This window comes from Cherax quadricarinatus, chromosome 3 (assembly GCF_038502225.1).
Source record: "Cherax quadricarinatus isolate ZL_2023a chromosome 3, ASM3850222v1, whole genome shotgun sequence".
Classification (NCBI taxonomy): Eukaryota; Metazoa; Arthropoda; class Malacostraca; order Decapoda; family Parastacidae; genus Cherax; species Cherax quadricarinatus.
In genome coordinates this window covers 40,619,229-40,635,109 of record NC_091294.1, presented here as the reverse complement: position 1 = coordinate 40,635,109, position 15,881 = coordinate 40,619,229, and the positions used below count along the sequence as shown (strand labels likewise).

The window sequence follows — 15,881 nt, the reverse complement described above, 5'->3', positions numbered from 1 at the left end:
TTCTGAGAATGCCTGCCTGAGGTTTGGGGTATAGAATGAGAAGCTGCGGTATAAACTGATGTCGAGAAGATGTGTAGGAGCTCATCAATGGAGGATGAAGAAGGAACCTCACTAAAAGCAGTGAGGTGTGAGTAAAGATCCCAATTTGCCCGATCAAATTGCCAGCGAGGGCTACGGGAAGGTGGTGAATAGGAAGGAGAAGTAAGAATGATCGGAAAATGATCGCTGTCATGTAAGTCTGGTAGAACAGACCAGGTGAAGTCTAGTGCAGTGGAGGAAGAGCAGACTGATAGATCGATGCAAGAGAGAGTATGAGTACGAGGATCAAAATGGGTGGGAGTACCCGTATTTAAAACATGGAGGGGGTGAGAGGCAAGAAAAGCCTCCAACTGAATGCCACGTGAGTCACAATGAGACCCCCCCCAGAGGAAATGGTGGGCATTAAAATCACCAAGTAACAGAAGTGGTGGTGGTAAGGATGAAACAAGAAAGGCAAAGTCTGGGATAGAAAATGCTCGAGAAGGAGAGAGATATAAAGAACATATTGTAAACCACTTATTCAAGTGGATACGGGCTGCAGTGTAATGCAGCGAGGTATGGACAAATAGTTGACAGTACGGAATATCATTGCGTAGAAGAAGGGCACTTTCATTAAAGGTCCCATCTGAGAAAGGATCCGAAGAATACAATAAATTATAGCCTGAGATAGGTTGGAAAACAGCCGAGTGTAATTTTGGTTCTTGTAAGCAAGCACCAACAGGGGAAAACCTGGAAAGCAACATCTGAAGCTCACCCCGATTACCCCTGAGGCCGCGGATATTCCACTGTAAATAGGCCATGATTGGCGATGAAGAAAATATCAGGAATCTGTAGGTAAAGGCACCTACGGACTAGAGGGGTTAGAAAAGTCAACGTGTGGTGGCATTGGAAGATGTTCAAGTAGCGAAGGAACGGAGCGTTGCGAAGAATGGGGTTGTGAAGATGGAGGAGAGGGAAGAGAAGGAACAGGAAGTGAATCAGTGTCCATTGAAGGTTTAGTCTCTGCAATATATTCTGAAATGGCTTCAAGTGTTTCTGAATTCAAAGATGTATGGGAAACCATATTGGAGATAGGAGGAGGAGGGTGAGTAAAGATTGGGACAGTAATGGACTGTACCAAAGTAGAGGGGGAGGGAAAAGTGTAAGGGACTGGAGATGAAGTGTGGGGGGGGACAGAAGAGGTAGAAACCTGGGAGGTGACAGAAGAGGGAGAAACTTGGGAGGGGACGGGGGTGGAAGGCATAGTACGAGGAGGAGGGTGAATCTCCACACTTGTAATAGAGCCAGAGAGAGGGGAAGAACTAGGTACAGAGACTGGAAAGGTAACGTGTGGAGGTGGAAGAAGGGAAGGAAGGGGCAAAGAAGATTTGAGCAATGTGGATTTTTTGGACTTCTGAGTAGAGGGGCGATTGGTATTAGGTGTCGTACGAGGTCTTGTCGATACTGGGGCTTGTGAGGAAGGACGCGAAGATGTGAGAACAGACTGAGTTGTAGTCGGGACGTCAGAGCCAAGGACAGCAAAAGGATTAGATGCCGTAATGGCTATGGGAGGGGTAACAACAGAGGAGGCTGCAGAAGATGGGACCCCAGAAGTGGGGGGATGTTTGGAAACACGAGAATAAGAAACACGGGGTAGTCTCCCTTGGAGGCGGAGATGAGTAACTGCCATAGTATAAGGGAGACCTTCTGCCTCTTTGAGGCAACGGATTTCACGTTCATTTAAGTAGACCTGGCAACGGCGGGAGTACGAAGGGTGAGCTTCATTACAATTAAGGCAAGATGGAGGTTGACTGCAAGATGTATTAGAATGGTTGTCGGCACCACAGACTGGGCATTCGGCCATAGATCTGCAATATTTCGCTGGGTGACCAAAACGCCAGCAATTTCTACATTGTTGCGGTGTAGGTATCACCTTTCGAACTTGTAACCGATGTCCCGCGACATATACAGAGGACGGGAGTTCTCGGCTGTCAAAAGTTAAACGAGCCACATTGCAAGGGTAACGTCTCCGCCCCCGGGCAGGAAGGACATAAGTGTCTACTTTGAGGATTGGGAGATCCTGGAGTTCCAGCTGTTCAAAAATGTCATTGCCACATGACTGGAAATTCTGTTGGACTATGGTATGGGGCAGAATGACAGTACCACTACAAGAATTGAGAGAAAGATGTTTTTCAATAGTGATAGGAGTAGTATCGATATTCGAAAGGAGAGAAAGATCATGAGCTTGGGTAGCATTCTGGACAGTGACGATGCGCGTACCGCTCTTGAGAGCGTGAAATGAAATATCTCTGCCAACATGACGCAGGAGCGCTTTGGCAATACTATGGTCAGAAAGGTAGGCAGAAGAAGTTGGTCTTAAAGTAAAGAATTTAATCCATTGTGTGGTCCGAAACTGAGCGTGGAGAGGGAGTGCTTGACGTGTCGGTCGTTTCCGAGTAGAATGGGAAGGTAACGACGGAGCATCATCAGGAGATTGACGTTGGCGTTTAGGAGTAGGACCGGAGTTGGTCCGGCATGAAATGGGTGGGCGATTCGAAAATTGCCGTACCGTAGAGGGAGAAGCCGGAAGCATAGTCAAAGGAGAGCGGAGTTCAGACAAATCGAAGGAGTCAGTCGAAGCCCCGGTACCTGAAGCGGGTGAGGAAACAGCACCAGCAAGAGGTACAGGGGCATCAGGAGTGTCCGAAGAGTGGTCTAAACACAAGGCAGGGTCAGAATGGGGTGCGGTATCAAGAAGGGGCCCGGGGGTAGTGGTTTCATGGACTAGGGCTGCCATGGTTAGGTTACTCCTTTGCTTTTTGTTTTTAAGAAAAAAAAAGAAAGAAAAGAAAATAAAAACAAAAAAAAGAATAAAAAAAGGGGGGAGCGGGGAGGAATAGTTCCCAGGAGGAATGAAAGGGCCGGAAATCTCCCTCCGCGCCCAAGAGGACTCGACACCGCTAGTAGCGCAGATGCAGCATGGAACCCGTGCCATACCCTACCCTTCATGCCAGTAAACCAGCAATCCGGGATAGCAACCTCACATCTGCCGAGCTACCTCGGTGGACAAAAGAGAGGGCGGCCGGATATCCGCCACAAAGCATACCTCCTTCAGCCACCACCCCCGGAATCCGAAAGGTGGCTTCCAGAGATACACCCGTCGCCCAAAAGACACCCAAAGCTACTCCGGGATACCGGAGAGGGATCGGGACATCCCTAGGCAATCCAGATTCCACGGCAAACTACGCCACCGCCAAGAAACCTCAACGGAATGGGATCGACCCCGGTGTCCTTTCCCCTACCTAGGAACTAGCGCGCCTGTGGGAGAAATCACGAAGGCTAAAAAGAGGAAGGGCAAAAGGGAGGGGTGAGGAGGAGGAGGAGGAATGGAAAAAGGGGAGGATGGGGAGGATGGGATAGGGGAGGGGAGAATGGGGGGTAATTAGGTTCGGTCTGAGGAAGAAGACCGACAGGGCTAATTCCTCAGACCAAGAGCCTCTTCACCACGCCAAGGAGCCCCCCTTGAAGAGGCGTGGGCGGGAAGAGCTGGCGAAAGAGACTTAGGTAGGCAGGCAGGTGGCCACCAGCGTCTGGCGTGGAGGTGGCCCTCCTGCAGGCCACCTCGGGGAGGACCTCTGGGGGGGGGGAGTACCCCCTTCGGAAACTGCTGCCTCTGGCTACTTCCTCCACACCCATCAGCCTCGTCCCACCTCCTCCGGAGATAAGGTTCCGTTCGGATTTTTAACCCCGGAGGGTTTGCCACCCAGGATAACCCAAGAAAGTCAGTGCGTCATCGAGGACTAACTTATTTCCATTGGGGTCCTCAATCTTGTCCCCCAGGATGCGATCCACACCAGTCGACTAACACCCAGGTACCTATTTGCTGCTAGGTGATCAGGACAATAGGTGTAAGGAAACTTGTCGAAATGTTTCCACCCGCCGGGAATCGAACCAGGGCCATCAGTGTGCTAAGCGGGAGCTTTAGCCACCAGGCTACACTAGCTCATGACACCCGCCGAGAAAAGTGGATCAACTAGTTTTTCGCGGGAAATGGACGCTCGCTGTAGCCGCCATGGTAGCAAGGACTACGACCTACTGGCAGCCACATGGTTCAGTCCACCCTCAACGCCTCCAACACAGCAAAGACCAAAGACACTGGGGAGCCGCCGCAGCCGCAACCTCCCTAAGCACTAAGAAAGTCTGCCTAAAATCTGGTATCCCAACCACTGTTCGCGAGGACATCACCAGAACAGTGAGAATCATGAAAGTAGTCATGGCAAGTGAATCTACTACAGTACTCTACCCAAGACTAACCGTATTATAATAAAGCGCTAGACCGACCAGTGAGGACCAATTATAATCAAGGGGGAAGCGCTAAACCCGGAGGATTATACAGCGCCTGGGGGGGGGGATGTGGAAGGCATTCAGGCTGAATTCTGGGAACTGGAGCACAGTCCAATTCCCTAAATCAAGAGCCCCTCACTAACATCAAGGAACCTTCCTCGAGGGGAGTGAGGACCAAACAGATGTGCCAAAATAACAGCCTAAGTGCCGTTCTTAAACTTTCCCAACTATGTCGCAAATTCTAGTTAGCATTAAAGCAGGGAATCCACTGATAAGCATTTACAGGGGAATGTGTATGGGGAAGCACTAAACCCGTAAGTTCTTAGTGCATGGAGAATGAAAGCCTGATCTGATCGATACTCCCCCCCCCCCACCAATTCCTTGGATAAAGAATCCCTTCAGCATAAAGGTGGTACTTTAAGGGCATCATATACCTATCTTATCCAGAAGATATACCTTTATAAAATAATAGCGTATACCAGTGTATTATGTACACAGTTTAGTTCCTATGATTAAAAAAAATTATAGTACAGTGTTCCGGTGAATGACAACCTCGTATATTAGGTTTTAATTACTATTAGTCACGGGGAAGTGCTAAACCCGCAGTTCCTATAGTATCTAGGAAATATAAGGCAAGAATGTTCCAGCAATGATGAAACAGCTTGTTCCAACTAATTTGACAGTTACCTTCAGCATCAAGACGCAGACGCGGGTTCATTAACGGAAACTGGAGAGTTTAGTGTTGACAGGGATCTGCAGTGCCTATGATATTTGTTTAATTTTATTCCAATGAAGTAATTTTTCCATTAACGACCTGTTGCATTATTATTATTATTATTATTATTATCATCAAGGGGGAAGCGCTAAACCTGGAGGATTATACAGCGCCTGGGGGGGGGATGGGGAAGGCATTCAGGCTTAATTCGGGGAACTGGAGCACAGATCCAATTCCCTAAATCAAGAGCCCCTCACCAACATCAAGGAACCTTCCTTGAGGGGACGACCTGTTGCAGAAAACTTTCGCTATGAAACTATTAGTATTATAATAATGGGGAGCGCTAAACCCGTGGGATTACACAGCGCATGTGGAGGGGAGGGGGGAGAGGGATGGAAGGTATCCAGGCTCAATTCAGGGAACCGAAGCACAGACCTAATTCCTCAGATCAAGAGCCCCTCACCAGCGTCAAGGAACTTGCCTTTATTATAATAAAGGGGAAAGCGCTAAACCCGTAATATACAGTGCCTGTGGGAGAGGGAAGGTATTCAGGGAACTGGAGCACAAATCCAGTTCCCTAGATCAAGACCCCCTCACCAGCATCAAGGAACCTTCCTCGAGGTCTAAAATAAATTATAATGTATATACATATATACATCAAGACTGAGCTAAACTGGGGGATCACTTACGTTAATTACAGTATTTAACTTAAAAGTAATATACCCCAAAGCTTTATCTACAATTCAGATTTTGTTTGTCCAAACTTAATTGCACTGTCATTTCCGTTGCCTTCCCTTTCGAAGAAATATTTATAATTATGACTAGGCGCGAAACCCATAAGGGTGATAGAGCTGTCAAAGGGATAAAAATTTAAAGTTTCAATCTTAATTTTGTAAAACTACCAGAATACAGGACTTTATTAAATGAAGCTACACTACCTAAAATAAATCTTCAGAACACTATTTGCTTTCAGAGGAAACTAAATTTAAAAAAAAAAAAAATTTAGATAAGCTAAGAATTTTTCGCTGTATTTAGGAGTTAACAGCAGACATTTTGCATTAAACCTACATTAAGCTAAAAAAAATATTAAAACTAAACTGTTACTTTGAACTAATACAAAACAGGTACACAACTTGAGATTTAAAGTATTAACATAAGGAAAGTAGTCAAGGGGAAGAATAGGACAAGAGGTGGAGTAAAGTATAGGATAGGGCTGGTAGGAAGAGGGAACAAGAGGGGAGACGAGGTTGGGGCAATCCTGCTAGGGAGTAAGTCGTCTCGTTATATATAGGCTGGGACGAATAGCTTTTCACTTTTCCTCTGCTATTTTTCCCCTCCGGGAATAACGGCTGTTTCCGTTTCCTCCTCTTGCTACGCTTGGCTGGATTTTCTTATTCTCAGTATCCACTTCTTTCATCTGTTTTTCTGCTGTTCGTTTACCTGCTGCTTTGGTAGTCTCTGCTGCGCTCTGCTTTTTCTTCGCTTCCTTCTTTGTGATCTTTGTAGATTCTTTGGACTTCCTGTCGGTCATCTGAAAGTGGAAAAAATATATCAAGCTAATGTTTATAAAATATTGAAAGTGATTCATTACTCTCGACGCTAAGGGAGGAAATTTGACGGGTGGAAATTAAACAGGTCAACTCTTCCCCACTTCACTTGCATGAAGAACCACCCAGTAAAGACACGACACCATGACTTCAAAACTCGCCTGAAAGAAGCCTTTGAGACCAACACAGTTAATACTCTCTTTGTTGCGTTCAATGGTGCCAGCTTCCAGCAAACTGAAAATGGCACTCTTCACACGCAAGCGCACCCGAGACCATTTCTTATCCGGGTAGTGAACTGCGGAGGAAAGGAGAGGCGCTATTAACAAACTAGAAAAAAACAATGTAAATGAAAACTGGTAAAGTAGTATTAGTTTCTCTACTTATCAGGAATATTCACTTTAAACTACAGGATTTAGAGCTGCGCCATGGGCCCTCAAAATTTGAGAAATAAAAATTAAAGGATTTTTTTCTTGGAGCAATGTAAGTAAATGTACATTTCACGACGCTTTCAGAAAAAAAGTATATGGAAAAAATCTATTTACGGTAAATAGTTCACCTAACCAGAATACTGCACAAGACAAATACTGAAATACGTTCCAAGCACATTGTAAATGCACAGAATTTACAGAGGTAAGAGGGGAGGGTAATAAACGAAGTCGCTTAAATATCAGAGCTGAAAATATTTAAAATTGAAACTCTTGCTCTAAATATACTTGTATAATGCAACTTTCCAATAGACTATCCACAAATAAGTAACAAGATCAATTTGAGTCGGGAAGGGACATGCGAAATTAAGCTGTCAAAGACTTGCGTAAAAAAGCCTAGTCTGTTAAACTTTTACACAGAAGTTTAAAAATTTAATGAACTCACTTAAATAATATTTTTTTATGGCGGCTATGGAGACTCCCTTGTTGGTGCCGGAGGAGACAGCAGCGGTCACCATGTCAGGAATACTGACTGCACCAAGCTTTACACTGTTACCTTTGCTTTCGTTTATTTTTCTCATCAGCAAACTGTCTCTCGCGCTGTTGCCATTTTCCTTCACAATAAAAGTCTTGCTCATCATATCTTTGGGATTTTTTACGCTTTCTAACTTTCCGTTTATTTTCTCTTTAGTTTCTTTCCTCTTCATTTTTGTATCTGTCTTTTCGATCTTCCCATTCAATTTGTTGTCAGTTTCTTCCTTACTCTTCAATTTGTTGGTCTTGTTCTGTCCGTCATTGGTATTCAGTATTTTATCAGCCTTTTCTACCATATTCTTTACTTTATCTGCTGTTGCTGTCTTAGTCTTCATTTTCCCAGCTATCCTCGAAGACTTTCTTACTATATCTTTCACTTCCTCTGTTTCTTCCTCCCTCTCTTCCAGATCGTAGTCCCTAAAATTCTCATCCACTTCAGTATTGTCAGCTTCTTCCACGCTTTCTTCCTCCTCTTCCTGCTCTTTACCTTTTATTTCTTCACAGTCTTCTTCCTCTTCCTCATCTTCCGTATCCTCTCGCACCTCCTTCATTAAAGTTTTCCTATCATTCTCGTCCCCGCTAAATTCTTCCTCCTGTAAATGAAAAGAATTTAGATAATAATCAAAGCGCTAAACCCATAGGATTATACAGCGCATGTGGGACAGGGGGGATGAAGGTATTCAGACAAGTCTGGGAATCTCGGCCCAGATCCAATCCTTGATCAAGAGCCCCTCACCAGCATCAAGGAACCTCTTGAGGGGAAAATAATATTTTCTATGCCTTTACTAAAATAATACCACTAAATTAATTTATATGCAGGAATTTTAGCAATTTTAGCCTTCGTGGATTTCGCCCATTCTCACCATTAAGCGTTAAATGGCGAGAATGGTGCCAAGATGAGGGAGGGGGGGAGAGGAGAGGTGAAAACTTTTGCAAGGTTAGCGCATTCGCGAAAAGGGATTTAAAAAAAAAAAGTTAGGCCAGTCCCAACATGCCTTAATGGGGCTGTTAGTGTACTAGGACTCCAGTGGAAACTGGTCATTGACTTCTGGTTTATCCTAGGTAATTTACAAGTTATTACGAATGATTAATCTACTTTTGTACCTGTACCAAAAAAAAAAAAAAAGTGACAAGTTTTCCAGCCTAGAGGCAACACAAGACAGCTTACACCGCCTCACTACATTAACTCGTGCACCCGACTCTTAGTGTGAGGAATTCTTATAATCTTATCTAAATGTTAAACCCAGAAGTCTGAATGGGTATTCGTTTTGTAGCTTGAGAGCCCACATGCGAGAACCAATAAAGGACTACCACTACTGCATCAGAATTTTTTTTATGATGCTAAGCGCATTGGGAAGCCAGTTACCCAACACTCCAATCCCCTTTGACTCCTACCACCCCCTTCCATTACCCTCTTCAACTTCCCTGCCTTACACCCCCCTCTATCTTACGAAGCCTTATGTCTTGCATTATTAACGGACAAACAGGCAAGCAGGGAAGTTAATTCGGTGGTGGTACGGGACAAGGTGCTGGGTAGATTACGAGCCGGGGATTCCTCGTTGAACCAACGGGTGATGATCGTGAATTCGATTGTGTATAGTAGAGTCCGGGGAGTGGTAGCTGTTTATCCTTCGACGGCCTGTGACGTAACAGATACAGAGGCGGACGCTGAGGTATAATTGGGGATATGGACGGGCATGGTTGTGACGTGAGGTGGTAATGTCTGGAGTACGCGGGGGGGGGGGGGGGTTAGGTTTGCTAGCTTTGGGACCTAGGGCGAGAGCAATACATGTACGGGCGTGTTACTCAAGACTGGGGGGGGGGGGACTAAAGGATGTAGCGTGGGGGAGGTTGGAAGAGAAGTCAGATGTTGGTGGCGTGGAAAGGAACTAGAGGCGTGAAGACTTTCTGCGATTCATGTTAAAAGTGAGAGATGTCCGTAGTATGCGCGTAGGAAGGCTGGTGAATGTAGGATTTCGGCAGGAAGTATTGTCAAGGGTGGAGATTTATCCCATGTATAATTGGAAGGTAATTTGGGAGGAATTCCGGCGGCTTCGTATACCAGCTAAGGCGCGTGAGGGTGTATAGATTTATGATGGGGATCCTGGCGTCTAAGGTAATGTTATGGAAAATGGGTTTTGTTGAGGATGCAACCTGCGTGCATTGTGGTGATGAAGAAACCGCTTTTCACGCAGTGCATTTTTGTCCATCCCTAGAAGAGGTAAGGTTGTGTACGAGAGGTTTCTGGGATATTGGGAGGGGGAGGGTGGCTATGTTAAGGGCGTTACTCCTTACATTCGCTGCCTGGATGAGGTAGAGTGCGGTCGTGCTTTGCACCCCTCTACTCTACACAGACGAGCTACTCTGGAAACAATATGGCGCTAGGCGTGCGCCGGAGAGTGAATACTGTGCGCACTGAACTCATTAGTGGGGCTTTAACGCCTACATCATAAGAACAAAGGAGGAACACTGCAACAGGCCTGTTAGCCCATACTAGGCAGGTCCTTTACAATTCATCATCAAAACATTTGACCAACCCAATTTTCAATGCTACCTAAGAAATAAGCTCTGATGTGCAAGTCCCACTCAAATCCAACCCCTCCCACTCTCGTACTTGTCCAACCTAAATTTGAAACTACCCAAAGTCCTAGCCTCAATAACCCAACTAGGTAGACTGTTCCACTCAACTACCCTATTTCCAAACCAATACTTTCCTGTGTCCTTTCTAAATCTAAATCCATTACTGCAGGTTCTCCGAGATATCCTCAAGACCTTAATATCCCCTTTATTAATACCTATCTCCCACTTATACACTTCGATCAGGTCTCCTCATCCTTCGTCTAACAAGTGAATGTAACTTAAGAGTCTTCAATCTTTCTTCATAAGGAAGATTTCTAATGCTATGTATTAATTTAGTCATCCTACGGTCGAGGTACTATTGCCCAAAATTACAAGAGAAACATACTGCATCAGAGACGAGGATTTATATGGAGTGGCACTAAATGGTGTTTATAAAATCTTCGTGAAAGTCCTAACAGCTCAAGTGTACGAGGCATTGGTGGATCGTTATCAAGAAGTCAGCATTAATGTAACACCTGTAGTGAGGGTAAGGTTGACGGATGTATCAAGACATTCGTGGGTCAAGCTCCGCAACGTGCCTTTTGAGGCTGATGAAGTAGATATCAGAAGTGCTTTTGAAAGATATGGGACTGTACATCTAGCCCAACCTGGAAAATGGGAAAGGAGCGCAAGCTGGATTTCCTGAGGGTACTTTCAATCTCAAGACGACAGACATCCTATACCCTCGTATGTATACATCTCGAGTTTAAAATCCAGGTTGGTTTAGAAAGACACGTAAGCAAACACTGACATTAGAAAACGTTTCGGTCCTGGGACCTTGATCACTTCTAACATACAGAGCAAAAGCAAAACAAACAAGTTCAGGTAACATCCCAATGGGATGAGCGGGGAAGATGGGATAGATTAAGAATAGATCTGTAAAGTAAAAGGACAAGTGCAACTAATGTGACATTTATTGTGGCAACGTTTCGCTCTCCAGGAGCTTTATCAAGCCATTACAAACAATACATGGACAGTATATATAGGCTCAGTGAGGTGCAATACTAGTGAGGTACCATTTCGATGTGTAGTAGTGACAAAATACAATATGGTAGAGCAATTAATTCATACATGAGAAAAAGGATATAAAAGCTATTACTTGGGTAACAAAAATAGGTTGGACAAAAATAGACTGGAAAGAGACAGCTTGTTTCAGTGTTCACTCATTTTATGTGCTTGTGTAGTATAACAGGAGAGACTGATGGCAGGGTTTACTGTTTCCAGGAGGATTCTTGCTAAGACTTCGGAGATGGTGAAACTGCCGTTTTTTGTTTTGTTTAATTGTATTCGAAACAGCGATCAGTGCTGATTCAAGGCACTTGCGTCTACGGAAATTAGTTTCTTTGATCACTAATTGGGAGTCTCTGATTATTATTATTATTATTATTATTATTATTATTATTATTATTATTATTATTATAATCAAAAAAGAAGCGCTAAGCCACAAGGGCTATACAGCTGGGAGTCTCTGAATTTCATGAGATTGGTGGAATTTCGGTGTTGTACACAGGCGTTGTTCAAGTTATCGTTCCTACATGCATAAATGTGAAAGTTAAGACACATGTGCAACATCTGGATATCTTTATTGTAGACGTTTCTCCATCCAGTGGCTTTATCAATACAGATTCTAGGACATAATAGGAAGACAGTAGAACTATATACAAAAGATGAGGTAATCAGTCCCTCGGCCTTGGAGTTAATGTTCACAGCATCGTGGTGGAGGAGAATCTGGAGCAAAGGCAAGAAGACTGTCCTAGAATCTGTATTGATAAAGCCACTGGATGGCGAAACGTCTACAATAAAGATATCCAGATGTTGCACATGTGTCTTAACTTTCATATTGTCGGTATTTTATACCTTTCTTGCACAACTTGTCAGACACTGCAACATCATGGAATCTTGGTTCAGGGGACATCTACAAGACCTTCACGGCTGCTGCAACTAACCCATCTCTTTGGGAAGGACCTACTTCCACTGGGGAATCCCGCCTACCAGTGACTGCCCTCGTCTGCTGCCCGTCCCTTCCACTGACGCCTATATAAACGCCAGTCTTCTTGCCTTTGCTCCAGATTCTCCTCCACCACGATGCTGTGAACACTAACTCCAAGGCCGAGGGACTGATTACCTCATCTTTTGTATATAGTTCTACTGTCTTCCTATTATGTCCTAGAATCTGTATTGATAAAGCCACTGGATGGAGAAACGTCTACAATAAAGATATCCAGATGTTGCACACGTGTCTTAACTTTCATATTGTCGGTATTTTATACCTTTCTTGCACATGCATAAATGTGTTAATAAATTAGACATGTGCAACTCTTGGGTATCTTTATTGAGGAAACGTTTCGCCACAGTGACTTCATCAGTCCATACAAAGGAGAATCTTGAACAGGAGGAGAATGAGGTAATCAGTCCCTCAACCTTGAGTCGATGTGATCAGTCCATCAATCTTTAATAGAATACGGCATACGTGCGGAGGAGCTTATAAACCGTTGGCAGGAGAGGTGAAGCAGTCATAGGTCGTGTAACATTTGTTCAATGTTGAAGTAGGTCGTGCCCAAGAATTAGGCAAGCGAAGAATTCCCAAGTATTAAGATCCAAAGAAGTTGCAGTGTCTGACAGGTTTGTAGATGAATGGTTCAGAGAACCGACATGTTGATAAATTAGACATGTCGGTTCTCTGAACCATTCATCTACAAACCTGTCAGACACTGCAACTTCTTGGGATCTTAATACTTGGGAATTCTTCGCTTGCCTAATTCTTGGGCACGACCTACTTCCACACTGAACAAATGTGACACCGCCTATGACTGTTACACCTCTCCTACCAACGGTTTATAAGCTCCTCCTCCGCACGTATGCCGTATTCTATTCAAGATTGATGGACTGATCACATCGACTCAAGGTTGAGGGACTGATTACCTCATTCTCCTCCTGTTCAAGATTCTCCTTTGTATGGACTGATGAAGCCACTGTGGCGAAACGTTTCCTCAAAGATAAAAAGAGTTGCACATGTGTAATTTATCAACATGTCGGTTCTCTGAACCACTCATCTACAATAAATGTGTTAATTGAGGCGGGTGTCGAGGTTTCTTGCCGTTTCACCTACGTAAATCTTGTCACAGCCTCCACAGGGTATAGTGTAAACTCCTGCATTGACTGGTTCGTGATGCTTGGATTTTGTTCTGGTTAGATCCTTTATTGAAGTGCTAGAAGCGATGGCGACTCTGGTGTTAGCTTGTGAAAGTACTTTGAGACGTTCAGTGCAACCTGGCTGTTGGGAAGAATTATAACTTCGTTGGGAGTGGTGTTGGTGCGTGGAGAATTAATGATCTGAAGAGCTCTTTTCTTGCAGTCTTTGATGAAAAAAGGAAAATGTAACTGTGAATGTATGTACATTCCTCGTCAAGAAACTCGGGACTACAAATTCGGTATGCTCTTAGGAAAAACCCGATGATGCCTCTTTTGGTCTTGGTATCTTGACTGGAATAGAAGTGTGCGAGATCATTTTTATTGGTGGGTTTCCGATAAACTTGAAATCTTGGGTTGTCTACTTTGTGAATGAGGACGTCGAGGAAAGGTAGCTTGTCATTTGACGATCCAACGCAGTTGGATCGCCGGTTCAACTGCGTTGAGCCTTGCCTGAAGATCCCGTACATCAAAACATTTGGGAGTTATTACGAGGAAGTCGTCCACGTAACTTAACCAAGTGACGCTTAAAGGGATGATGTTGGCGAAGTGTTCGGACTCTAGGTGTTCCATGTATAAGTTGGCTAGGACGGCACTGATGGGGGACCCCATTCCCATGCCGTAGGTTTGTTTGTAGAGCTTATTGAAAGAAAAACAGTTGAAATTAACACAGTTCAATCAAGTCGAACAAAATCTCCGGGAGGTAGAGGAAGATTAAGGTCCTGATTGACTTTACGTCGTAGAACCTCGATGGCTTTTTTGGTAGGTACTTTTGTGAAGAGGGAAGTCACATCCAAACTGCTTAGTTTCTTGTTACGGATGCGGTTGAGAAGGTCGCCTGAGTGTTTAAGATGAGCGGGGCTGATGGTCCCCAGAAGGCAGGAAAGATGTTTGGCAAGAACTCCGGCTAGTTTGTGTGGAGCACTGCCTATTCCTGACGTGATTGGTCTGAGGAATAGTGTGTTTATGGGTCTTGGGTAACCATACATGTGTGCTGGTTTAGGGTGGCTTGGTAACAAGTACAGAAGTTTCTTCCCTTCTCTAGTGCGTTTGAGTATGTCTGGTTTTGTATAGAAAATCTTTGGTGAGCGTCTCCCACAGTTGAGTGCTGATGGGTTCGTATGTAGATTGATCATTCAAAAGGTCCATCATTTACGCATGTAGGAACGATAACTTGAACAACGCCTGTGTACAACACCAAAATTCCACCAATCATCTCATGAAATTCAGAGACGCCCATCTCCGAAGTCTTAGCAAGAATCATCCTGAAAACAGTAAACCCTGCCATCACAGTCTCTCCTGTTATACTACACAAGCACATACAAGGAGTGAACACTGAAACAAGCTGCCTCTTTCCAGTCTATTTGTCCAACCTATTTTTATGTTACCCAAGTAATAGCTTTTATATCCTTTTTCTCATGTACGAATTAATTGCTCTACCATATTTTATTACTTTTGTCACCACCACCACCACCACTAGTGAACATCGAAATGGTACCTTACTAGTATTGCACCTCACTGAGCCTATATATACCCTCTGTCCATGTATTGAACATCAAAATGGTATACAATACCGACAGGTTGTTAGGTAAGACATATGCAACAGTTAGACAACTTTATTCCGAAACGTTTCGCCTACACAGTAGGCTTCTTCAGCCGAATACAGAAAGTAGGCAGGAACAGTAGAGATGTGAAGACGATGTAATCAGTCCATCACCCTTGAAGTCGTAGAATTTGAGGTTGTCAGTCCCTCGGCCTGGAGAAGTTCAGTTCCATAGTCAGGAACTATCTGAAGATCAAGCGACAGTGCGGAGACTTTAATACTGTCGGAAGGAGAGGTGCTGTCGGTATTGTATACCATTTTGATGTTCATCTTGTCAGACACTGCAACACATGGCATCTTGGTACAGAAAACTCCTTGGACAAGCTTTTCAAGTGAGAAGTGTTGGATCTGAGAGGGACATGACCTCTCAGTGGCTACATTCTCACTACTACTACTACTATGCACCTCTCCTTCCGACAGTATTTAAGTCTCCGCACTGTCGCTTGATCTTCAGATAGTTCCTGACTATGGAACTGAACTTCTCCAGGCCGAGGGACTGACAACCTCAAATTCTACGACTTCAAGGGTGATGGACTGATTACATCGTCTTCACATCTGTTCCTGCCTACTTTCTGTATTCGACTGAAGAAGCCTACTGTGTAGGCGAAACGTTTCGGAATAAAGTTGTCTAACTGTTGCATGCGTGTCTTACCTGTCCATGTATTGTTTGTAATGGCTTGATAAAGCTCCTGGAGAGCGAAACGTTGCCACAATAAAATGTCACATTAGTTGCACTTGTGTCCTTTTACTTCACACATTGTCGGTAATTCTACCAACTTTATTACAAAAATAGCTCTTAAGAGGAGTGTTCTTAGTAAGAGAAACAGAGCCAGGACTTAACCCAGCAGCTAAGGCGATCGTGGTGCAGACTTGAGAACAGGAATAGC

The 15,881-nt window shown here is 44.3% G+C and overlaps 1 protein-coding gene across 1 annotated transcript in view; it reads right to left on the bottom strand.

The window, feature by feature from the left end:
- Positions 1–5,959: 5,959 nt before the first annotated feature.
- The window catches only part of LOC128706510 (DNA ligase 1-like), a 22,932-nt gene continuing 13,010 nt past the window's right edge, over positions 5,960–15,881 (bottom strand). Inside the window, exons 3-5 of the mRNA XM_070091401.1 lie at positions 7,495–8,176; positions 6,786–6,919; positions 5,960–6,608 (exon numbers count right to left, since the gene is read on the bottom strand). Coding sequence (XP_069947502.1) covers positions 6,387–6,608; positions 6,786–6,919; positions 7,495–8,176 — 1,038 coding nt within the window. The 3' untranslated portion in view covers positions 5,960–6,386. The remainder of the gene's footprint in view (positions 6,609–6,785; positions 6,920–7,494; positions 8,177–15,881) is intronic.